This window comes from Lonchura striata, chromosome 2, assembly GCF_046129695.1.
Source record: "Lonchura striata isolate bLonStr1 chromosome 2, bLonStr1.mat, whole genome shotgun sequence".
In the NCBI taxonomy this organism is placed as follows: Eukaryota; Metazoa; Chordata; class Aves; order Passeriformes; family Estrildidae; genus Lonchura; species Lonchura striata.
The window spans coordinates 79130846-79156640 of record NC_134604.1 but is presented as its reverse complement, the minus strand read 5'-3'; the positions used below and the strand labels follow the sequence as shown (position 1 = coordinate 79156640).

Sequence of the window (25795 nt, the reverse complement as noted above, 5' to 3'; positions counted from 1 at the left end):
TGAAGACTCTTAACTCATTATAGCTTTGATTTTGCTGTCCAAAATGTAGAATGTTGTTACTCAATGCAGCATGATGCATCTAAGATGCAAGGAAGGAGGATGTGTCAGGAGTATGCAATTGCTCTCTTGTGTCAAAAGCACAGAGAAAGTAGCTGGGAGCTGTCAGTTAAAGCAGTCAGCAACTTAGTTAATAATTGGTTCGTATTTATTAGGACATAGTCCTCTTACAACTGGTGGTTTATTTGTAAGAATTTTCAGCATAAATTATGAATGTTGGACTAAATAGATGACATCATCACTAACTCATAAGATTGAAAGTTTGATTAAAATGTAGGCAGGTGCTGGTAATAAAAAAATAAGTATTTTCTTTTTAATGGATTTAATTAGTTTAGTGGAGCAGTGGTGGTGGTGTTTTTTTTTAATTACACAGTGCTAGCTTTTATGACAGAAAATGTCAAGAAGTGATTTTTTTTTTTATATATATATCTATGAAAGACATACATTTTACAAGCAGAAATACCTGCTACACTGAAAGATTTGGGTTGTATTTTGCAATCCAAGTACCCTAGGAGGTGAATGATTGGAAGGTTGCAGAATACCTTTGAAGTCACCATGTAAGATACACACCATATTCCTCCACACTTAAGTTCTGGGCAAGCTAGATAGTACATTTTCAAATCAACCAAGGTCAAAATGTCTTTTCCACATGAATGCATCTTAATGTTAGGCAGATTTCCAGGCGTTTAGATATTCATGATGACAGGGTAAATGTGTTCCTTGTCAGCCAACAAAACAGATTACTGAAAACAGAAGTCCTTCTTGACACATTCCAGGATAGCAAGCAAGAATTATTGTTTGGGTTGTCTAGTCCTCCTTGCATTCATTTCAGTTTGCATTATTCATTGGTCTGTATCATTACCTTTTGCCAACACATCACTCAGTCTTTACTACATTGGCTACTGTCCACCCTCCCACCTATCTTCCTTGCTTTCACTGTGCATTCATTCAAGCTGCTTTGCAAGCCCTCTGTGAAAGGCTACAGCAAAGGACTGTTACATAGCTATATCTGTAGGACATAAAATTAGTGGAGAAGTTACAGATTTTGCATATTATTGCAGAGATGTGTAATGAACCAGCATAAAAGGGAGAGATTTAAACAGAATTTAACCTCTACTGGACTGAAGAGATGGTACTGTATTTGTGCTTGGGGAAAATACTGCTGGGTCATTTTCTGAATAACTGTCATCCCTTGCAGGAGATTCAGCCATTATTTGTAACAAAGTGGTGGTTCTTTTTTTGTATTATTAATTTTGATTTGTTTCTAATATATTTTTATATTTAATCCAAATAGTGCATCTTCTACAGCTCCTCGATGTAATACAATTTGCAATCCAATTACACAAAATGCATAAATTCATTAGAATGTACTTTTGCTAGATTCAATTTGTTACCTAATGAAAATAAATGAAGAAACCAAATAGTATCAATAAGATTAGTGTGTGGCTTAAAGGTCAACTAAAGTTCCCCAAAGAAAGGGGAAAAAAGTAAGGCAGATAATTGAGTTTATCTAAAACACCACTCAGAATACCAGCTAGTATGAAATCTTCTCCCCACTGGGGTCTGTGCTGAAACTAGTATTGATGGGAACAGAGCTAACATTTACACCATGAGTAAATCTTGTAAGTAAGAAGGCAGCATTTTTACATTTTAATAGTACTTGTAAATATCACTCATCTCACTATCTGCCTTGGTAACCAGTTTCAGTACTCAGGTTATATGTAATGTAGTCATTATACCAATATCAAAGAAAGGACTTTATCTCACCTTGTGCTAATGTTGTGAAAGTTAAGCTGTCTGGTGTAACTTCTGAATCCAGGACCCTTGTCGCTGAAGACAGTGGATGCTTATCCCATCTCATGTAAGGGCTCTGGTATGTTTGGAATAAGTTGCTCTCTTGAGTTGACTCACTCTCTTCCCCCCACTCCTTTGGTAGTTAAATCTAGATGACAAGCATATTCTGCATACCTTACAAGTGGGTAGGGAGATGAGCTTCATGTAAAATCCAAAGGTGTACATTATTAGCAAGCTACAGGGCACCGTGAGCTCAATGTATGAACAACTTATTTTCTTTCCAAAAACAGTTTGACCTATAGATAAGGTCAAACAATAATTGCACTGTAATTCCTACCTTTCAGTTTCAATGTTTCTTGTGGAAACCCAAGTGATACCTTGCAATAGAGAGCCTTTTTTATTCCTAAGCACTGCAGACTCTCAGTTGCCCCATATGCTGCTGTCCATTGTCTTCAGAAACTAATGCTGCTGCCACTGCCTCTTGTTGATACTGATGTTCATGTCACTGTGTCAACATCAATGGCAGAAATAGGAGAATCAGAGCTGTCAGCAGCTCTTTCAAAGTAGACTCAGCAGTGAATGGGCCAGGAGTTCCACACAAGATCAAAGTTTTGCTGCCAGTACTGAGAGGTGTTAGATATGTCAGGGGCAAACAATGCTGTTGTGAGATACTGAGTTTCTCTGATACTGAGAAACACAACCCAAAATTTCCTATGTTATATATAATATGAAATAGCAAAATATGTTCATTACCAAATTTACTAGGTTATTGTGGTACATAATGCCAAATAATTTTGCTTCAGATCACTGAAATTGAAAGGTGATCTGTGGAAGAAGACTTGGCAGTTTTTTTGTGTGAATATGTAACCTGGTATAATAAACATCATAAAATCAGAGAAATCTAAGTGTAAGTGGCCTTTCAAAGCCATCTCATTGAGCCTGCTGCTCAAAGCAGAGCTTTCATCAAAACCTGTTCAAAACCCTGTCCATTTAGTACAAGAATGAAATGTAAACAAATTATGATAATCAAACTGGAGCCATTTACCTAGTACTTCAGTAGATTCTCAGTTGCTAAATTCAGGCTGATGCACTTGTCTCTTGCCTGAGGGCATTCTCATGTTTGGTAACACACTATAAAACTACTTTGATCTTTAATTCCACATTACATTCATATTTAATATCTGCGGTGTGTTTTGTCTATATTTTTGTTCCTGATGTTACCCCAAAGCCAGTTTCACCAATTGCATTTCTGTAATGACTCTTTGTGATTGGTGAGTTGACTACAGCCTTGGAGACCTTGGGCCCTCCCATGCCTGTATGCCTCAATGCTGTTTATGTTTCTGGTTTTGTGGTTTTAACCTAACACACAACTTGTCATCTATTACAAGTGGTGGCAACTTGATATTTATTGGTTTACAAGACTGTAGGTCCCTTTTTGGCCATGAATGTCTGGTATTTTGAAAGTTTTTGATTAATGTGATAATCAAAAAATTGATACAGTTGCATTTTTCTCTTTCTTCCAGGTTCTCAGAGTAGTTCGACTTATAAAGATATCTCCTGCTTTGGAGGATTTTGTGTATAAGATATTTGGACCAGGAAAAAAACTTGGGAGTTTGGTAGTATTTACTGCCAGCCTTTTGATCGTAATGTCAGCAATCAGTTTACAGATGTTTTGCTTTGTGGAAGAACTGGATAGATTTACAACCTTTCCAAGGGCAAGTATAAAAAGGACTGATTACTTATTGCTTGTCACTATTTTCTTATCATGGATATTTTCTTACCATTAATGGTAGTGTTTGTAAATGACTGGCGGTGTTTGGTAAATGATTGGACTGAGTGATCTTGAAGGTCCTTTCCATCCTAATGATTTTGTGATTCTGTTGTGGTTTAACCTGGCCAGTACAGCTAAACATTCCACAGACACTTGTTCAATCCTCCCCCTGCAGTGGGATAGAGGAGAGAATTGAGGGGGGAAAAACGTAAAATTTTTGGGCTGAGATAAAAAAAATTTAGTAGGACAGAAACAGAAGGAGAGACAATAGTGAGAAAAGAATTAGAATATACAAAATCAGTGCCTCACAGTGCCATTGCTCAGTACATGTTCTTCCAGCTTCCAGTCTGCAGCCCATAACCAGCTTTCCCCTAGTTTATATGGTAACCATGATGCCATATGGTATGGGATATTCCTTTGGTCATTTGGGGTCACCTGTCCTGCCCCTCACAACTTCTTGTGCACCCTCAGCTTGTTCACTGGTGGGGTGAGAGGCAGGAAAGCCCATGACACTGTGCAAGCACTGCTCAGCACCAACTAAAACATCAGGGTATTATCAACATCATTCTCATCTTAAACCCTAAATATAGCACTGTGCCAGCTACTAGGAAGAAAATTATTTCTATCCCAGCCCAAACCAGGACAGAGTCTATCATATTTCTTATTACATTAGCAGTCTTCCTTTCCTTCTTAGAAACATGAAGCAGTTTATCTCCATATGTATCAGTTTAAAAAAGGTATTTTCTGGATGTAATAGCCTTCCTGTAGTCCTTCTGTAGTGAAAACCATCTTTCCTTGTGGTAGGTATTCTATTTCTGATGTCAAGGGAACACAGAAATTTTGCCCATGCATTGTGGTGATGACACAACACATCATATGGCTTAACATTACTCTGTCATGTTACAGGAAGAGGATTCATGTCCACAGGCATGAGTATTAGCCTGAGAATTTATATAAAACATATATAAGTTATTATATCTTCATATTAGCAAAGTGGTTGTTCTTGATTTGTACAAGAATGCTTGTTTTACACAGGGCTATAAAACCTGTCTACATTGACAAAATAAGTGTTTGCTTTTTGGGTATAAATAATGGATATTTATGGGCATTATGTTAATTCAGAACAGAACATTGAAAATCAGTGGAAATTGGAGCTAACATGTTTGTTGAAGCACACTGTTCTGAATGAAAATAGTGCAATTTCTGTAATAGCGGATTAGACTGAGTGTACATGGATTGCTTCCAGTGACAATTTATTTGTTTCTGTCATTCCAGTTTGGTTATCCAATGTATCTATTTTAGTGAAAGTGCATTGGATGGAACAATTAAATAACAATGAATAAGGCAGCCTCAAGGGTCATGTATTTAGCAAAGAAAATGCCTAAACAACAATTTGTAATTATCAAGCTGATCTTGGTCTATGGGATCTATGGGAAGCTGGCCATCCAATTTGGGACAAAAAAATGCCTACCCACAGGGAATAGTGTAACACCGTGCTTTCTATTTTGGAAAATATTCTTAGAAAAGCAGCCACTAGGATTAGATATTCAGTATCATTCATTAAATGTGAAGAAAAGAAATAAAATAAAACTTAAGCTTTCCTAATTAAGTCAAGTCTCTAAATCAGGTAATATTACCACCATATTCTATTCTCAATTCTCATGTACAACTTCTGAAGAAAACTTCAGGTTTAAAATCACCATGGAATTTTGGTTTAGAATTATTTTATTATTTATGCAAAATGTCAGTGAAAGTCCTGAAAGAATAATTGTAGTATGGTAAAAATAAGATAGGATTGCAATCAGCTTCACGTTTTAACTAGATAAAGTTATATAAGTACCTGAGAAAGATCCACTTGAAATTAAAAATGGCCAATTTATATCAATACATTAGTAAAATTTTGGACTATTTTGAGCATTTTAATCTGCTTCCATTTAAACTTCAACAAGGGCTTCTAGCATATTGAATTTTAACAGGTATATGTAAATACTAAATACATGTTTTAAGAGTGAGAAAATATTTTCTCAAGCAAATTATACAGTGTTTTGACAAACAGGGCATGTCTTTACTGGTCTTCTAGTTTCTAACCTAAGTACTTGAAAAAGAGAAGAGCTGTTAACAACAATAAAAGAGTTGTTAACAGCAGAGTTAAGAGTAAGAGTATTAACATTCCAGCAATACTGAATTGAAATGTTTTCAATATTTTTCATATGATAGCCAGAAGCATGAGTTCATTAATTTTTTCATGTGTTCATATTCACCTTGTTATATTTGCTCAGAAGTGTAACATTTACAGTATGTGGTTTCTTTTTGTAGTTTTATAGTGAAGCATCTCTTATTAGGTTAAAAGTCAGTGAAAATTTTGTACTCAAAATTGTGATTGGTGGTGTGAAATTGTGGCATTCCTCTGAAGGAGTAGGTTCTTCCTAGCAAAGTCTGGGAGTTCTCAAATTTTCTTCCCTGAAGAAATAACACTGAATCAATTTGCAATAATGCAATTCTAATTATTTTCAAAACATGACTGAAGACATGCTATATAACATATGAGATGATATTAAGTCTGCAATACCAGAATTTGTAAGATAAATTATTAGGAGCTTACCTTCAAAGAAGAGCAAACCTTAAATAGCCAGGATTGTTGCTGTGAGTTTTTTCAGTTAAAAATACAGGGAGGAAAGCATGACAACAAAAATGGTGACACTAAAGGCTAAATTTTGAGTTTCTACATTAAAGTGCTTTCTACATTGAAACAGACAAAACCTAAAATCATTTTGAAACTAAGTGCTTTATAAGAAGGCACAGTATGGGTTTTGGAACAAATAGACCTCCTCCTTTTGCTAATGCCTCTAAATTGCATGTTTTCACATGGTTTCCTGATGAAAATCAATAGGCACAAGCTCACTGTTGCCATAGCTACTAATTTCACCCTTCTTTTGGCTATTACAACTTGCCAAATGGACTGGCTTTCTCTCTAATACTAAGTACAAAAATATAGATATTTGCTTTACTGTTTTTAACCATCTGCTATCTCTTATTTTTGCATGTCTTCTTGGGCTGCACATATTGAGCCATGAGGAAGGACAGGGGTGGCTGGGCCCCCTGAAGAAGGTATAGGTATAAGGCAGTTGCTAAGAAAATTCACAGTATGGAGAACAAAACACATTGTTACTGTCTCTGACTTCCATTCCCTGGTTTGTTTTGAAGTTTGCAGCCATGTGCTGACTGCTCTGTCTCCATTGGCAAAGTTGATAATGCTGCCCTTCTTTTAAATGGGTCAACCCAAGATGAAATCCAGGCCCAAGTGATCACAACAATTCCCCAGTTTTCACAAAACCAAGTGTTTGCTCCTAGCCTTAACCTTGAGAAAAGGTTCTTATGTGAGATATTAATTCAACCTAAGTAACACCCATTAAAAAAGATGAGCAATGCAGTCTTAATTCTCTGATACAGTTAAGATCAGAGTATCACTGACACATTTTTAAAGGATGGCAACTCTTCTTTCAGGGTATTACTGGGCCCTTTTGACTGTGTCAGGAGGAAAACATAAGTTTATGCTGGTAGCAGGATGTTACAGCAATGTCCTTAATCCCATGACCTTAATTTGCAGAAGAAATCCCTATGATTTTAGAACTGCTTCTATGAATTAGGCCAGTGGGATTTGGTCCTTAAAATTTTGTGGACAAGCATCCGTTACAAGACAAGTACATTATAACTGTAAGTAGCAATTTGTGTGGCACCACCCCTGTAACAGCTGGACAAGATGTCAGAAATGGCACTTTGGCTCATCTATTCTACCAAAACTTTGCCAATCTTTCACTATAAATAAAAAGGTAGTTTGACTTCCATCATCAAAACAGCTCATTAAGTAATAGGACATAAATACTCAAAGAAAATAACAATCTTTTCTATAACACAAATTAATTCAGAAAATCACCATTTGCATAAATATCTAAGTCTAGTTTTCACAGATGTTGATTCTGTCAGCTAGTTGCATTTCAAATTAATTTTAAAATAAACAGTGGGAGGTACACCTTTCAGCTAAAAATAACTTGCTCCAAATAAGATTGCTTGGTGCAAAGCACATATTCATTGTGCACTGCCTTATTTACTTAATACTAATGTTTTGAATTATACTGAAATTTAATGGCATAATAAAATGCTTAAATTATATTGAAAGGCCATTTTATAAAACTATATGCATTCCTGACAAACATTTGGATGGAAGATTAGATTTTTTTATATTAAATTAATATCTTCTCCATATTAATCTATTATTAATTGTATTAATGATGAGTCCACAATGTAGTACTGAAGCTATTTCTATAACCTGAGGAATTAAGAAATATAAACTTGAAGAATTAAGTAAAATATATATATTTTTTTTTTTAAGCAGTAAGCTGTGGTAATTAAATGTGATTCAAAAGAAAGGATACTGCACTAGTTCAGTTATCCAGTCCCTCAGGTATTTTTAAAGCCAGCAGTGGGGTGTATTATTTAATGTAGTGCCCACCTTACGCTTCAGCAAGGAGTGCCACACCAATCAGGTACGATGGCCACTGGCTCTGAGTGCAGGCAATCACAGCTGCCTGGTTTATCTTCAGCTTCCTATCACAAAGGGAAGCTGAGACCCGAGAAGCAGTGCTGAGCACTGATGGGGTTTTTGTCTTCTTCACCCTAAAGCACCCCTGGTAGATCTAAAGGGGGCTGAATTTTCTGCTTCTTTCATGCATGCTGAGCTGGCTACAAAAGGCCTTTCCTAGATAAAGATCCCAAATGTTTCTTACTCTCCATGTCTTGCATGAGGAGCAAATTATTTTATAATAAGGAGAAGAGTTAGTACTAAGAGTTTGTATTTTTGTGCAATGTAGAGTCAGTGCACATGGCTAGGAGGGGGCACTCATTTGAAGGGAGAATGTGGCTGCACGTTGGCAATCTGCTGGTTAAGGCCAAAATACTGGCAAAAACATAAAGCATAGGGCACTGTACAAATTTCAGCCCTTGTGCTTGGCCTCTCCAAATATATGGCATACCAAAGACTTTAAACACCCTAAAGAATTTACAGAAAACTAGTTGCCAGCATTTTTTTCTGCTGCTTCTAGTTCATGCTAGCCTTTGTCCTTTGTGTTCAAAAGAAAGCCTGGGACTTTACATTTGGTCAGGATGTTTCTGGTGTAGAAATAAAAGTCTGATGTTTCTGATGTTTAACTTCTCTCTGAACATGTGTGATTTCTCATTTGGATGCCTTGGTCTGCTCCATGTTCATCTCAGCTTCACTTCTTGCAATTGTGTCTTGTAGGTTTAAGTATCTCTGAAAATTTGATTAGTGTGAGTTAATTCTGAAAAGCAACTGTAAAAATAATACTCAACTTCTTGGTCTTAACCTAGCAGGGTGTCTGTGCTTCTGTCTGCTTCAGAGTGCCACAGAACGCAGAAGCAATAAGAAATCAAGTTGGACTTTGATGAGGGGCTTTTTTGTGTGAATCATCAGGCAAATGACTTATAAAACACTCAGAAGCTAAATGTTTGTGAACTCTGTAATAGAGTAAAAACTCATAGTTCTTCCTCTGACTATGACCTGGAGGCAACAAGATTCACTTTCTGCATGTTAAGATATGTAGTATTTAAACCAACAGAGGAGAAAAAGCCTTAGTGCTAGGATCCTTATCAGTGGTCAGTGAAAGAATGGACATGCAGTATCAGTGGTCTTCTGATACTGCTTTGTGTCTTCTGTAACTTCTTTTCTGGTTCCAGTGAAATTTCTCCAAGGCAATCCCCAGGTACAGATGTGGAAATTGTCCTCTCACACTGAGAAGGCAGAGTCCAGAAAGGACTCCAGAAAGGCAGAGTCTTTTATGCAGTGCCTGCATAACAAGATGTACTGGATTAGCTTGTCTCTGCCTTACCCAGCCCTGCTACCCCATCTCAGTATGCTTTGTAACTGCAGGCCCTCCTGTCAAATTTTAAGAACATAGCCCTTGATATACATTTGCTTTCATTATACGAGTCATGCCACATCCTGCTTCATATAGTTTGAACCAGCTTCTTGTCACCAAATATTAATGATTGTTAGCCATGGGGACATTACACAGGGGCAAAACCAAGTGTTGTGTGCATGCACATGGACAGTCTTCTCTAGAGTAAATCTGCTTTTACTGCAGGTGAGAAGTCACAATCTGGAGTGGTCTCCCCTAAGGGTGGGGATATAACCTTAATGGTTTGGTTTAGAAGAACTATTGGAAGAAACATCTTAGAGAAATCAGTGTTTTGTTTGAAAAACTCTATAAATTTGATAAAGAGCCCAAGCAAAGTATTTGCCTGTGGTTTATAATAATAATATAAATTTGAGGTCTCCCACACAGTTATTTTTGCCAGCATCTTTAAAAATTAATTAGAACCATTTAATTGTTTCCCAAGCACATTAGTTTGTATAGCTATGTGTTTTCAGCTTTTCCAGCACAGGTTTTGGCTTAGGGTAAATTGCAGTGAAGGGCTGCCTGGATACTGTTTTCTCACAGGTTTGACAAGAAGAATCCTTTTCTCTTTGTGCCATTGCATTAATGTATTAATCTGCTGCTGCTGGGCACACTGAGCACAGGTGTAATACATCCTTGTAACTGTGTTAACATTTTGAATTCTAGGAATCCTGTTAGCTGTAAGCTGCATTGTTGTTTCCAGTTTCTAACACTTTTTTTGTTTTGCATAAACTTCAGCTTTGATCCTTACTGTCTGGAAAGAGAATGCTTTCAATGTCAGGCAAAAGCAAAAGAAACTTGTGCAATAGTTTGGCCTCATTGAGACAGTCAAGATATTTCACTTTGATACTATACTCAAACTTCTTTTTCTTAGGCAGTGTGCATTCCTCAATGTCTGTGTAGGATGTACATCTTGTAGTTACACATTGTTCATGTTGATTTCAATTCTTGTTGGTGCTGTAGGCTCCAGCTGACGTTTCAAAGGTGTCTGGCTTCTAGGCTTATCTGATTTAATATTTTCCTATCACTAAATAAATCAATTGTTTGAACCATGCCCATTACTTCCTCTGCTTTTGACACGTGCACCTGGTCTCAAGGAATTTGAAAATGTTGCAGGAATAGTTCCACAAAAAATGCTATCCACAAAATATAGAGGAAAAGTCTGACTGGCTGAATCAAGTGCAGGTGCAGAGACCTTGCCAAGTGTTGGTTAGTCTCATCTGTGGAGTGCCTCAGATGCTTCTGCTATTAAGATAACATAATTTATGGTCACATTTAATTATAGCACTTTATTATAGATAAATTTAGAGAGAGGAAACATGGAAGAAAGAACATAATCAAAAAATTACAATACAGTATAATATTCAAAACAATAATCTATGATGCTTAGAATATTTATCCTATTTTTTAGCCATGAAGGAAACCAAAAGGTTCTTTGTATATGCTAATGAAGCTAGGGTTGTGTTAAAAATTGAAGATTACAGTTCTGACAAAGATCAAGCTATTTATTTCTCCTTTAGCCTTCTACTTGGCTTTAAAAGTTAAACACATTTGATAAGGTTTAAAAAGCTAACCAAAACAGGTGTGCACCTCTGTTAAATCAGTTTTAGAAATGTGTCAATAAAACCATATCAGTATAATTTGTTAATATGTTTGCAACTCTATTTCTTGCAGGCATTCATGTCAATGTTTCAGATTCTCACACAGGAAGGGTGGGTCGATGTTATGGATCAGACACTGAATGCTGTAGGACATATGTGGGCACCAGTGGTTGCTATTTATTTTATACTATATCATCTTTTTGCTACTCTGGTAAGTTTTCAGTCGCAAATGTGTTGTGCTTCATTTAATTTTGAACTACTCTCATAGATCTTGTATTACTTATTGTTTTCAACTAGTTAAAAATAATTGTGATGCTCATTTTTAGCATAGGAAGATTTTAGTTTGCGGATGTGGTAGAATAAATTTACCCTTCAGCCTTGTGACATGAGGTGGTGGCCTTTGTTCTGGTGTGACGTGTTGTTCTTCTTAGATCCAAGTCACACTGCCAGGCTAACAATATAATTGTTATCTGCCTTGTACCTTCACAGCTCTAATGATTTCAGAATTAAGTGATTATTTATTTGTCATGTAGAAGTGGTCTCCTCAGCTTTCATTGCATTCTCTTTGCAACAGCAATTAAAGTGAGAAGTGTAAAACCTTACAATATAAACCCTTAACTAGTCATCCCTACTGTCCTGTTGCCTGATACAAAATCAGTGCATGGAAAATATATGTTATAGTATATTAAGCAATAAATTATGAGAACTAATACAGCAGTTCCTGCATGCAAACAGAAATGTGGATTATATAAAAACCAAAAATCAACCTTTTTTTCTGTATATATTTCAAACATGATTATTACATTCTTTCATAGAGAAAATGTGAAGGAAAACTCTCTTTGATTATCATGTATCAATAAGGGCTTGTTGCTCTATTTTAATACTAACACAGAGAAAATACCACAATCAGGAAAATAACCATTTTATGCCCCCTTAATTCACTCCTACTATTGCTCATTTTTTATTTTCCATTCACTGCAGGTTTTGATGCACATAGTCTTATTTTCACTTTGTCATTCAATTTTCTTTCTTTGCTTACATGTCTACTTACATAAGGTACTAACTGCATTTCTACAATCTCTGCCAGCTTCCATTTACTTTTTTTACTTTACACTATATCCCATTTCACTTCTAAAGACTGAATAGTTGGACTACAGTTGTGGGTGCAATGGATTCCTTCATATGGATTCAAAACTTGACTATTTTATAAATGGCAATAAAGTGCATTTCCTGCTCTTAGAGCTGCTTAATCACATCAAAGTATAAGCCAAACAAATGTATATATCAGAAGATATATAGGACATGTAATTTTCTCACGGAAAATACAATTTTTCATGCTGGAGTGATTTTTTAAACTCCTTGGAAATTGAAGTTATAATTGTGGTGTGGTTTTGGTCATAGATTTGAAAGCATTTACTGGTAAGAGAATCTTATTGATGTTTTTTTGATTCTTCAAGAGTGCTTTGTAATCATAATTCATTTTTACTTCTCAGATGATTATTAAGCAAGTCCGTAAATGAAAATTGTGTCAAGTGACCTCTTTGCTAAATTTTCATATCTTAATTGAGAAATAATTTAGATGTAAGAGCAATTTTAGTATTCTGTTTTATGTTCCTTATTTTGAAAGAATCATCTGGGACTTCTCTATTTGTTTACTGAAAGCACTGATTTTGCTAGGAGGGAAGTCACTTTTCTGTACACCATCCTCAGTCCTTTTGCAGGGAATTTGCATTTAAATACACAGTCCTTGCTTTGCTCCATAAGGGTACACTTTTGTTCTCATTCACCTATGCAAATTCTACATGAATGAAGAAACTCTGCAAAGACAACTTTGCAGAATTATCTGAGCTTATGAAATTTTGGGTTCAATTCTAAGATCTTCCTTAAACTTCAGAAGGGAAACTATGTAGGACAGACTTGTCTATAGGCAAAAGAAATTTAAAACAAAATAACATGGAACTGGTAAAGGAGTATGAAAATGGTTGGGCTGCTACTAAAACCAAAAAGAAGCATTCTAAGAATAAACAGCCGTCAGAGAATAATAAGAGCAAAGTCAAATGAAGAAATTACTTTCACCAACCAGAAAAAGGGGGACAATTAGAATTGAGAATGATAATTGCAGGCATTTGGCATAGCAGACTGTAGAGACTTGGAAAGAAATTAATAGGTTTCACATAAGAAGGCAAAGAAAAACTGAAGCTCAAAAAAGACTCACTCTCTTGGAAACAAGGACTGTAATTAGTTGAGATGGTGGCAGAGGAAGTTAAACAAATAACAAGTTTGCATTTAAGTTTTTTTTTGTGGTGCATTTTCTTTGGTTTTTGTTGGAAAAAAGCAAAAAGGGAGTTAATGAAAGTCTTGCCATAATATATGTCAGTGCATGAATCAGCAAGATGGTAAGGGCTGATAGATTTAATGAGTACTGTTCTTCTTTGTGGCATGGAAGTACACTTCCTTAACTGCTATGCTTTGAGCAGCATGTATTGAGTATCATAGAATGAACAGGTTATCTAAAGAAGCAAAACACCATATTGTAAAATCTTAACAAATTTATAGCAAAATTCTTCATTAGCAACTAGGGATTGAAGTAGTTTTCATAAATGCTTGTTGGTCAAAAGGAATGACAAAAGTCAGAGGGTCCACAATCAGAAAGTTCCATTTCACATGTTAGCCAAATGTTTGCCCCTGACCTACTGTGGCAGTGGGTTTTGGATAATGGAGTAAGGTGAAAGGGAAAAGAGACATTAAAGAGGTATACATGAATTAAAGACAGAGAGACAGAAAAAGACAGCAAAAGAGATCAATAGTGCTGCTTCCATTATTCATCCAGCTGGGGGGACACTGAGCCTGGTTTCAGCAGCCCCAGTCTAGCTCATGGGATGTCCAGGATCCTGGGGGTGCCTATCCAGCAAGTAAGAGTTGATCTGTCTGTGTCGGTATGGCCACTGGGATGTTCAGGGTACTGGAGGGTGCTGCCTGGGCTTAGGGAGGAGCCTTTTTATGGACAAGTTTCTCTCTTTCTATGCTAATTAATTATCATGCATAGTCTGTTCTTTCAGGACTTTCTGGAAATGGGTTAGAGGGCTCTGGGGGTCTTTGGTGGTGTCAATTCCACCCTACAGTCCATGCCTATGCCATGCCTATGTCCATGCCAACTCAATCTTGTGCTTGCACTGTACTGTGTCATATTTTAGCTGGTGGAAAAATGCTGCCCTATCTCTGCCTCAAACCTGTTCTCCATCAAACCTTGTTCTTACTCATGGCATTTTAATACCTATAGTTCTTGGTTATTACCAATGATTTTTGCCTGTCATTACTAGTAGTCCTTGGCTGGCTCCACAGCCTTCCAGTTATCAGTTTGTGAGACACACTTATTCACCCTTTCTTCTGAGAATTGAGAGCTCAGATGGGTCTTGCTTTGGACCACTGTTTATAGTATCATTACAGAGTGGGCTTCAGTCATAGTAATTTTCCATGCTGGCCATAATTTGAAAAACTTTCTTTGAACATTCAGTAACAGAAATATTATTCCTCTTGGTTGTTTGGCAGGCAATGAAAATGTGTTTCCCATGTTTTCGCTTAAAATCAGGTGCTTGATAGACACCTGTTAATTCCTGGGAGCAGACAGTGTTTCTGATAGGCTCAAGAGGGGCTTAATCCAAGTGCAGTTCATCCAGGCTGAGGCCTAATGAGCATTTCTCAGATCATAGTGTGGCCTGAATGGGATGGGGGCGTGCACCACCACAGACTATCCTGAAACTAAAGTCAACTTCGCTGGGCCCTACATGGTGCTAGGTATTATGTATTTTATCAGAATTCTGCCTTGCATTGCTATTCTAAATGCCATCTTTACTTCCAATGTTCATAGTAGTGTCATAGTAGGATCGCTGAAAATTATATGATGTATTGTTTATGTGGCACATACAATATGTTGCTTTGAATAGCTGCAGCAAATTCTGTGTGCTGCTAAAGCCACAAAGTTACTAACTTCTGTCAAAAGAACTTTTTTTTTTCTTAGCAATGACATTTTTAAAATTTATGGGCCTGAGTCCTTCCTGTGTCTTCTGTACCTTTATAGTTTATGGAGCGAAAGCAAATCCTGCCTTGGAATAAGGTCTGCTCAACTTAGATGCAGTTTAAGTTCCAAACTCCTTGTCTGGTATATTAAATAACTTAAATTTCATCTTCTGTATAGGTAGGGGATAAATTTCCAGTGTGACAGGCAAACTTACACTTCATTTACAAGTACTGGTGGAAGGATATGTTTGCTCTAGTTGTCACTCAGTGGTCCAAGACCACAGAAAAATTCTAGGCCTATAACTCTTTTTAAAAAAAGAATTAGGACACCTTTTGGTACCTCTCTGGTATATCAGAAATTCATGCTTGCCTGTAGAAGCTCTGTGCATTTGAGGATGTTTGCATTGAACTTCAGAGAATAAAACCTTGGCAGTTGCTGGCAGCTGTTAACTTATGCATGTGTACATATATGTACAGCCTTAGATAAAATTTGCCTGATAATATATGCTGAACAGTGGTATCCTCCCTTACCCACCATACTCCTAGTTCTGTCTGCTTCTCAGCTGTATCAGTGACATTTTCAGCTTCTTTGGCCTCTGTTCAGCATCTGTACACAAGGGAAATATAATCTGATACTAATACAACTTCTTTTTCTCCCTGGGATTCTTCCTCCTAGAAACATATCTAAATAATATTTAATGTTGAGTAAATCAAGGCACTTTATTTTCCTCTTCTGTGACATGAATCTCCTATATATGTGATGCATGCAAATCTTCCAAAGTGGAGTTAGCTACTTTTCACAGAAGCACTCAGAGCATAAAGGAAAGCCATAAAGTAAATGACTGTCAGGTGACTAAAATGTCACACGTTAATTGAAAACCACCTTAGCTTTACAAGATGTTTTAGGATTTTGCTTTGCATTTCTTTTATTATTGTTGTTGCTCTTATTATCATTGTTCTTATTATTGTTGTTTGTTGTTATTATTTCTGATTAATTTAATTTTCTCTTCACGTGAAGTAAATTTTAATGAGTATATTCTTAAATATATATAATTCATTGGTCATAAAACCTAGAATTTAGCACTTTTAAAATCATAATAATTGTAAAGATAAAAAAAGTTTACACTTGCAAAAGGGCTAGCAGATATGTAGTAGCAGGTGATATTAGTTCAACAGATGTCAAAGGCAAGAATCCTATTTACATCAGCAGGGCTGTCATTTTTCCATGTTATTGAATAATATTTCTTAAGAAAAATAAGATAAGCTTTAACAAATAATTTACAAATGTTTTGTAGATTCTACTCAGCTTGTTTGTTGCTGTTATTTTGGACAACTTGGAACTTGATGAAGATCTAAAGAAACTTAAACAAGTAAGAACATGTTTTTATTGTACTTGAAAGTAGATTCAACAAGGCATTTTACTTTAATGGTATTTTATCTAGTAAAAGATGGGAAACACCTTTATCACAGTGAACAAAACAGTACATGTGGAAGTGAATAGCAGTATTTTGTTAGATTCTGTACTATCACGCAACCTTAAGGAAAAATTAAGATATTGTAAAAGAGATGTAAGAATTTGTTTTAGTATTCAACCAAATTCAATTTAGGTACTCTTGCAATTAAAACAAAAATCAAATCACAGCTAGGCCATCTTTTTGCTTATGACCTAGTGAAAATATCCCTGCCCATGCTTTCTGAGCACAGCGCAGCTCTACTGCAGGGAAGGGTAATGGGAGAGTCCAGTTAGGGAGCAGTAGAGCACACTCTGGTCAATGTATTAGGGGAGGGCTAAAGATGCTTGGAAGAGTTAGGTTGCTTGATTGATTCTCCTCATTTCGGAAGCAAGAAGTCATTCTCTCATGCCTGAAACCCCAAATGTCAATCACATAGAACAAATGTAAGTAAAGGATTCACGTTGGCCTTTCTGACCTTGTGCACACCAGAGAGGAAGGTATCCATAGTTTTAAATAAATATATAACTGTACTTTAATCTCTACAAAGAGAGGAAAAGTCATCATTTTCCTATTTCATTCATGAAATAGCATGAGCTAACACATGGGAACTTCTTCTGTAATATTTGGCTTATAGCTATTATTTGCTGCTTTCATGTGCATTAGCAATTGCCATAGAATTCTGTTCATTCAATTCTTGAAAGATAATCACCCAGACAATTGAGATATTTTACACTGAAGTTCTACATGACAATATTATATACTTTTATTTTTTCATTATAGAATTCAATGCAGAAACCAATACTGCTTTTGCTGATGCAGTATTAAATATCTATATGTATTGCAAACTTGAAATAAATTTATAGGACAAGTATTTTCTGTGACAATTAAACACAAATACTGGATTTCAGTTCATGAGTTTACATAAGTGAAAGATCTTACAGATGATTTTGGGATGGCAGGACAGTCTTGAGTAAGCAAACTGAATAGGCCAAATCAAGGCATTCATTTTTCTCTTTACTAGTCTCAAGAGGTAAAATTATCTGAAATGAAAATGGCTCAGATGTATGGTCAGCAATGTCATATCATTATAGGAAATTTTTCATAGTATCTGCATGAGTTAAGAGCACAAATCAATTTTCCAAAGTGAAGAGCTTGAGATGTGAAATCCAGTGGCTTTTGCGCGAAACATCTTTGATTGATAAACCACTTTAAAAGTCCATACCTTTGCTTATTAAATGGCAGCAGCATGACTTTGTGCTTCAGCCACCTGCTTTGGAAGTGCTGAACAAAGAGCAGTAATGAGAGACCACCACTAGCAATGCTTGCCACATTTCAGTATGAAATTTTATTAGCCTGGTAGGAATTCTGTCTCTGTTATAGTAATGGAGAACACATAAATGCGAGACATTAATATAACTTTTTTTAAAATCTCTCAACTTCATATCTTTGAGACTGTAGCAGTATAACTACATCAGAGTGTTGCTGGGCCAGAAAAAAACTGCTGCCTCAGCCACCAGATCTTCTAGCTACCACGCCACTCCATGGCCCAAGAGGAAATTTAACCAGAGCACAGCACTTTGCCATTGGAAATATCAGCTGGGTTGACTGGCATAATGGTATATGGGTTCTACATGCATTATAATTCATATAATACACCATTCTGATGCATGAAAATGTCCAAAGTGGCTGACACTGTTTCGTTTGTACTTATGTGTTTGAAAAGTTTTCTTGAGCAGTAGTGTCTTCTCATAGTGCATTACTCAGTTCTATTAAATGCATTCCCTTCTGGTATTTTATGCAAAGAAATTAATGTTGTACAAAGTGTTGCATATTTTAAAAATGCCTAAGGTGAAAAGAGGCAAGGGGTCAGTTCCTGGAGCTCAGTGATATGAGGTTCCTGGAATGAATGTACAGCTGCTTATGTGTCTAGAACAGAAGAGATTTCCTGAGGGGTAAATACAATGGTATCACAAGTTCAATGCTGATGGTAACTGTGCTCTACTGTGTTAAAATATTGGTTGTCTTATCTCAGAAAATAAAACAAAAGGAGTTTTTAATTGAATGATATTTGAAATTTTCAATTTTAAGAATGGACTTTAAGAGGAAGCAGGATTGCAAGATAATTGTTATGTTTTAATCAAGACTATTTCTATTAAAAAATAAATCTATTGCTGCACTGAAAAATTTTTGACATCTATAATTAAAAGATTGAAGAATGGTGTTCTAAGAGAGAAGTCAAATTTCAGGCTGTTAATGTAAAAGACATTCATTGGTTGAAAATGATGAAATTGTAATGTTCTCCATCCTTGGGGATGTATGTTTTTTCCTGTCTTTATGTGTTGTAAAGCTCAAGTCCCAGGGCATTTTCAGATGATGAAAGACTGAATGATTTTCTAGGAAGGAAGGAGAATATATCTGTGCCAGAAATCACACCTGCCTAATAATCCCTTTTGAACTGTGTTCTTTTTAGTTATGACTTAATTTCTTTCCTGAAACTTGATAAGAAAGATTTTATTACTTAACTTTCAGATTATTAATAAAGGAATAATTAGTTAATATTTGCAATGTACTCTAGAATGTAAAATAGTATGTAAACACTTGATATTCATGTTGCTTCAGTAAATGTATTTAAATATTAAGAAACAAAAGCAAAATGCATTAAAAGACTAGGAGATTCTAAATATGATTATAATATAATTTATTTAAAAGAAAGTAAACCTTTAGAATTAAATATGCCAGTACCAATTTAGTTAAGGATATAAATCATAATTCAGTTTTTAATTACCCTATTACATAATAATAATTCCAAAAGGCTTGACTCAGTGCAAAGAGTAGATAGAGCTCATTTTAATAAGCCACTAGTCTATTTATTGTACATTGTGTGATCCTGTACATTATTTATTGCACAGTATTCAGGTTTTACTACAAAGACAAAACTATTAATCTCCTTTCTGGTTTTTTTTTGGGTTTTTTTGGGTTTTTTTATGGTACCCCTCGTAAGTATGTAGATCAGACATAAAACTTGTGAAAGATTAATTTAAGTGATTTACTTAACAGCACAGGTACACAGAAGAATAGAATCTGCTTTTCCAGTACACCGTTCAGCTGGTTTAAGAACAGAATCGTTCTCTGTATCTTTACAGCTCTATTTATTTGCAGTGCATTTCCCAACCTCTGCCACATCTCATACTCTTGTCTATGCCTGCCATCATAGCTCAAGTGAAAAGTGTTTGTGCTATAGCTCATAGTCACCATCTATCTGTACAATAAACTTGACCCTTGCAGTGATCCAGACTGACAACAACACACTACTGAGTCTCCAGGTATGACACTGATCCTGCTCATCTTGCCATGAGGCCCTTTCCTCTGCCATTCAGTACAGCAGTTATATGGATTATATCAGCAGTTATATGGATTATATCGAATTTAGGCACAAGAAATCTATCAGCTACAATCCCGACTTCTTTCTCATCTATGCCTGTCTTCTCCACACTCTCCCTAAACTGTTGTCCCGAAGTTAAAAAGAAACTGAGAGGATTTCTTTGATGTCTTCTGCCTTTTGTGATAAAGCATTGATTTTCTTTGTAGAAATTCATCACCCTTGAAGTATGACGTTCTCTTGAAGCAGCTGTTTGAACTTTTCCCCTTATATTTTCCACATATTTACTGACTCCATTTTATCAATTTGCCTAGATATGAAGTCAGACTGATTAGGTTCTCACTTTTCATGCTTTACCCTGAATCCCTCTTTTAAAGTTAGTCACATTTGCCACTTTCCTTTCCTATCACTCCAGAATTTATTTAGGTTACAAATTATCTATGTATGTCAGCCTTGCTATCTCTGAGATCCTTTAGAAGTCTTAAGAGAGTGCTATCAGGTGTTAGGGAGTAACAAATTGACCTTGTGTCAGTTATCTTCCAAAAACTTTTATGTTTTTTCCGACATTTTTGTAGATCAGTCTTTTGCACAGTTTAGGGCCTTCTTTGACCCTGTCTATGGCCAACACTTTTTTTAATTTCTTGCTTTGGTTTTATTTTTTTGGAACACAATCACTTAATAGTCTGTTTCTCTTTTAGACTTCTTGCTTTCCTTATGTCCTTAAAAGCTTTGTTGTTAGAGTTCATTTCTTTAGAAACTGTTCCCTCATAGTCTTTCATGATCTGCCATTATTTTTATACCAGAAAGCACTAAAATTTATGTTGGATTTTTTTTTTTCTCTATTCTTTGCTTAGCACATGTCTTTCTTTTCTGAAACATATCCATTTACTTTTAAGTCTTATTTGCACTCAATTAGACATTGCTGGTCTTGTTGACCTTCTTGGAGTTTTTTCTGTAGCTGGTAGATAAAACATGATATCTCTGCTAATAAAACAGGATATTTAAAGCTACTCCATACACCCCCCACCCTTCCCAGTTTCTGTCATTTGTCCATTCCTTTAAATTTATTTTCAAAAGTTTTATGATTTAAAATATTTTTTTAATTGAAAGTCAGTGTAATAGATAGATTTGACCTTCTACTTGTAAAATAAGATCTGAATATAAGACCATCTTTATCACTGTTACAGAAGAGCTTTTTGATATTTATGCCATGAAATAGCTCTTGCTCAGTAGTAAACCATGAGATACTTTTTCACTTAGGTGTTCTGTTCTCTGGCTATGTAAGTCAGCAAGGAGTCACTTATGAGTAAAAAGTTAATAACTTTCTTCTTCCCTTTCCTAAACATACATGAGGTTAAATAAAGGCTTCCCAGCGTTATTACTGCTTGTCTTTCAGCTTTGAATACTATTTTGCATTTTGAAATTATTTTATAATCCTCATTTACACATGTGCAGAATATTTCTTCCAGTTCGAGACACAGTTTCAATGCACGTGGATCCTGTGCTGCTTTTATATGCATTTACTTTATTCACTGCATTGATTGAAGAATTTCTGTAACATGTATCATCAGTTTTTTCACTGCTGCCAGGTACTCTCCACCTGGATAATACATCACCTATTCTGCACAGTCTGATTCTGAAGGATTCTACTGCCTGTTACTTCTGCCAAGCCTCTGAAATGTGTTTTGTGTCAGCATTGTGGAGTTTTTAGTAACAGAAATTCTAATGCAACTATGAGGGTTTCTAAATTTTATTATTAATATAAAAGCCTGTATATGTATTATTCTTGTCTAGTTTTATGTTCTCTCCTTAATATGGCTTTATTTTTTACGTTTTTTCTGTTTTAAATCAGAATTTTATAAACCTTTAGGTTCCCCATAGCTTCATTCTGTACAGAGAAATTCATATTTGCCTTGTTGATTCCTCCATTCTGGGCTTACTCTACTGTTTTAGTACCTGCTTCTTTAACAGCTTTTGCAGCCAGTGAAGTTCCTTAAAATTTTATGAAAGTTTGAACATGGGGGTAAAATTCATCTCACTTCACCAATATATTATAGCATTGTATGTGCAGTTTGAAATATTCAGTTGGATTTCCTTCTCTAGTCACTGAAGAGTAGCAGGTACTTTTGGAGGGCAATTTTGAGATACATACATTTTTTTATAGGGCAGCTAGAGGAAAATTTGAAGCCAGCCCCAAGCCATCCTCATTGTATGAACTATCTTTCCTTCATCTGCAGCATAATCTGTGATTTACAGCAATGAAACCTTTATGGCATTGCTTCTCACGTGCATATCCCACCTTTCCTGGGAAAGCAGATGGGAAATAAAACCAGACTGTCTTTGATCTGTTCTTGTATCTCAGAACCCTTTGGCTGGTCCTTGTCAGCAAAAGGGTACTGGACAGATGGACCTTTGATCTAACCTAGTGCACTCATTCTTACACCCCTAGTATTTCATAATCTGAACTGGATTTCAGAAAAAATGTGAAAATACCATAAGGATTAATCCATTGGTGGCTAAAACCATGTGCATGGTCATTTTACTGTTTTATAATTCTACAAGGGAAAGAACTAGCATCTCAAGCCATCTGAGAATGAGCCACGGTTTGATTTCTTGACCATGTAATCTTACCTCTGTAATCCTATTTCCTGGAATTACACCATAAAATAAATTATATTAAATAAATTATATAATTATATAATTATATAATTCTAACAATATTAAAATTTTATTTGTTTACCTTATGTTTGTGATAATAAACCCAGCTTACCAACTTTGGAGGGTTTAGAGTTTGTGTCAGACAAGATTATTGTGTCCCTATTTTTCTACTGGAAAATCAAAGCTGATGTGACATCCCTAGGTTCATGCACAAATTTCCAGTATGATGAGGAATCAAAAAAAGCTGGGTTTAGGTCTTAGGCCCCTTGAGTCAATCAGGAACATACATCCACTTTTAAATGGTTGAAATCTCAGTCTAAGTGTAGTTCTCTGCACTTAGAAAATCCATTAAGATCAGATTTCTGTCATGTCACACACGTAATGTCTGTGCTCACTAGTGCACGCTCACAACTTTAGTACAAATAGTATCCATTACAAAAAATACTTACTACCTGGCAACAGAAATTCTTGGAGGAGTAAACAACAATATGCAGCAGGGACATTTTGCTTCTAATTTGACTAAATTCACACACTCACCAATGAAGCTACTTGTCAAATGTACATGCTCCTTTCCCTCCAGTTCTGGTTCACACCATGAAATACATATAATATTTTTTTTTCTTATATCCATATCAAAGCAGCAAATGCTTTGATACAGGTATGTGTGTATATATATATATATGTATATATGTACCTATATATCCTGGTGTATATATATATACATACACACCCCTATATATGATGGTATATGAAGGTATATACACCTATATATAATGGTATGTATTTTTTTCTACATATAGTATACATATATATTTTTTTAAATGAGCTGCCTTTAGAATTGTATTTGAAAAGTAACAGATTTTTGCCATGTTCATTTTCTCTCTTAAATCTCACTTTTAACTCTTTGATGTTGAAAACAGACATTTTCATAAATAAGCTTGGAGATAATGATAGATTATTTTCTCCTTTTGTCTGTTAAGATAGATTCTTGTTTTCAACAATTTTTAATGTCTGAACACTTCAATTTGATGCCAGTGGTTCAGAGTCACATTTTGAAATGCTTAGAAGCTTTGGAAAAAAGAAACCGTTAAGCAAACTATAGAGATCTTTGAAGAGCTTTTACTGCAAAAGCATAAAAGAAATAAAAGGAATCCATTGGGCAATCTGTCTCATAAGAAAGAGCAATTACGGTAGAATAAAATTTGAGTAGAATAGGATTTGAGTGTCGTAAAAAATGGCAGAGCTATCATGGAGTCTCATTCTATAAAGATTAGAAGTTTTTGGTGGTGATGGTGATGGTGATGGAGGAAATGTGGAAGTCTATACTGGAATCTACTGCCACCTAATTGTCCAGAATATGGCACCACAGGATAGACATCTTTGAAAAGAATTTTAAAAACCTAATAAATATTTATGTGTTAATCCCTCTTATCTACTCTATTTTTTTCTGTTCTTGCTGTCAGGGAAACACAGCAATTAATCCATTTTTGTTATCACTACACAGCTACTTTTTCTTCTTCACTACTCAAATTTAAAAATCCCTAATTTATAATAAGACTTTTGGCCTACTATCTAAAGGGAGAGTATCTGATTTCTGAGCATTGGTAAAGATAGTTCTGGGACATGTATTCTATATTCTAAATATGAATTTGACACTACTTCCCTTTTATGCAAGAATACATAAGTGGAATTTTGATTCATTTTAGTTAAGACAAAGCAAGTCAGTCTCTAAAGAGATAGTGATAAGTCCTGCTACATTTTTTTCTAAAGTGCATTTGAATAGAATTTGCAAATCAAATATTTATATTAATTAGAATAAAATAGTTTTTATTGTTGCATGGCTGATCATCACAGTATCCTGTTAATTTTTGAAAACTCACATATACTTGTTTGCTTATAGAGTTGGATTTTTTATTAACTACAGCAGTATTTATATGCCAAACGATGCAAACTTACATCCCCAGAGCAAACATAAAAGTTTCTTACTGTGATTCCTATAGTATTCAGGTTTGTCTCTAAGGTGAAGAGAAGAAGCAAAATTTGTACTTTTGATCCTAAATTCATGTGTAATCATTTGTTGATTTTGCAATTATTACTTTGATTCCAGTGTCTGTGTTTTTCATTGCTAATTCAGAGCAATTGGATTCACATTTTTAATCCATGTAAAAGAAATCTCCCAAGAGTAAAAAACTTTATGCACTTAAATGCAATTATTTTTAAGAAAGAAGATTATCTTCTGACATACACTGAAAAAAAAATGAAGCAAGATAATACTTTATGCTTATGCAGTAAGCATCATAACAAAAGTTTTAGTGGTTTTATATTTAATCCAGCTCTCGAGTTTAGAACCAACTATCTTCGAGTTTTTGAAGACTTATATTCAAGGAAAAAAATTCTCATTCATTTAGATAAAGGTTGGAATTTTATAAAGTGTCAAGGGACAAGATTCATGTCACTTTGTTAACTGTGCAAAAAGTTAGGCATGTAGTGTAAGCTAGTCATCTGCACTTGCCTGTAGTCATAGTTACCCTCCAGGGAATGATTCATCCCATCCAAGTAGGGTGCTCTCTTTTTTCTGTTACAGGGGAAGTCTAGACAGTTAATTAGCCAAAATGCCTGATTTTCAGTGGATAACATTAAACTACATAAATACCCAAGTTTAATGAATTAGGAACCTGTATTTCATTGGCACTTAATCAGATGGGTGCTTTCACATTAATGAAGCCAAAAATCATAGTGTGTAACAGCAGGCACCTTACTGAAGTGCCTAGGCTGGGGTCCTAATTTAGGTTAGGGACTTAGATGATAATGACAACAAAGAAGGATAAAAGTCAACATTGAAAGCTGGTGATCTCTCTCCACTCACAGCAGAAAACAAAGCCTGGATTTGTGAATTTAGGTTCATAGAATAGCAGGTGCCTGGCATTGGCACTTCAGTTCATTTTTTAAGAGAATGTGGCACAAATTTGACAGGGTCTTTGTAGAGGTTCCTGACCTCCACCTGAGTTGGTTCAGAAGCAGTAAGGCCCTGTCTCACTTGTGGAGCAAAAGGTATGCTGAGATGCAAAAGCAGCATGGTCTGTGTGAAACCA

The 25795-nt window shown here is 35.5% G+C and overlaps 1 protein-coding gene across 5 annotated transcripts in view; it reads left to right on the top strand.

Moving 5' to 3' along the window:
- Positions 1-25795, top strand: part of NALCN (sodium leak channel, non-selective) — a 231773-nt gene that overhangs the window by 128360 nt on the left and 77618 nt on the right. For all 5 annotated transcript variants that reach the window (XM_021530247.2, XM_021530244.2, XM_021530245.2 and 2 more), the window contains 3 exons: positions 3375-3566; positions 11269-11406; positions 16508-16582. In XM_021530247.2, the coding sequence (XP_021385922.2) occupies positions 3375-3566; positions 11269-11406; positions 16508-16582 (405 nt within the window). The remainder of the gene's footprint in view (positions 1-3374; positions 3567-11268; positions 11407-16507; positions 16583-25795) is intronic.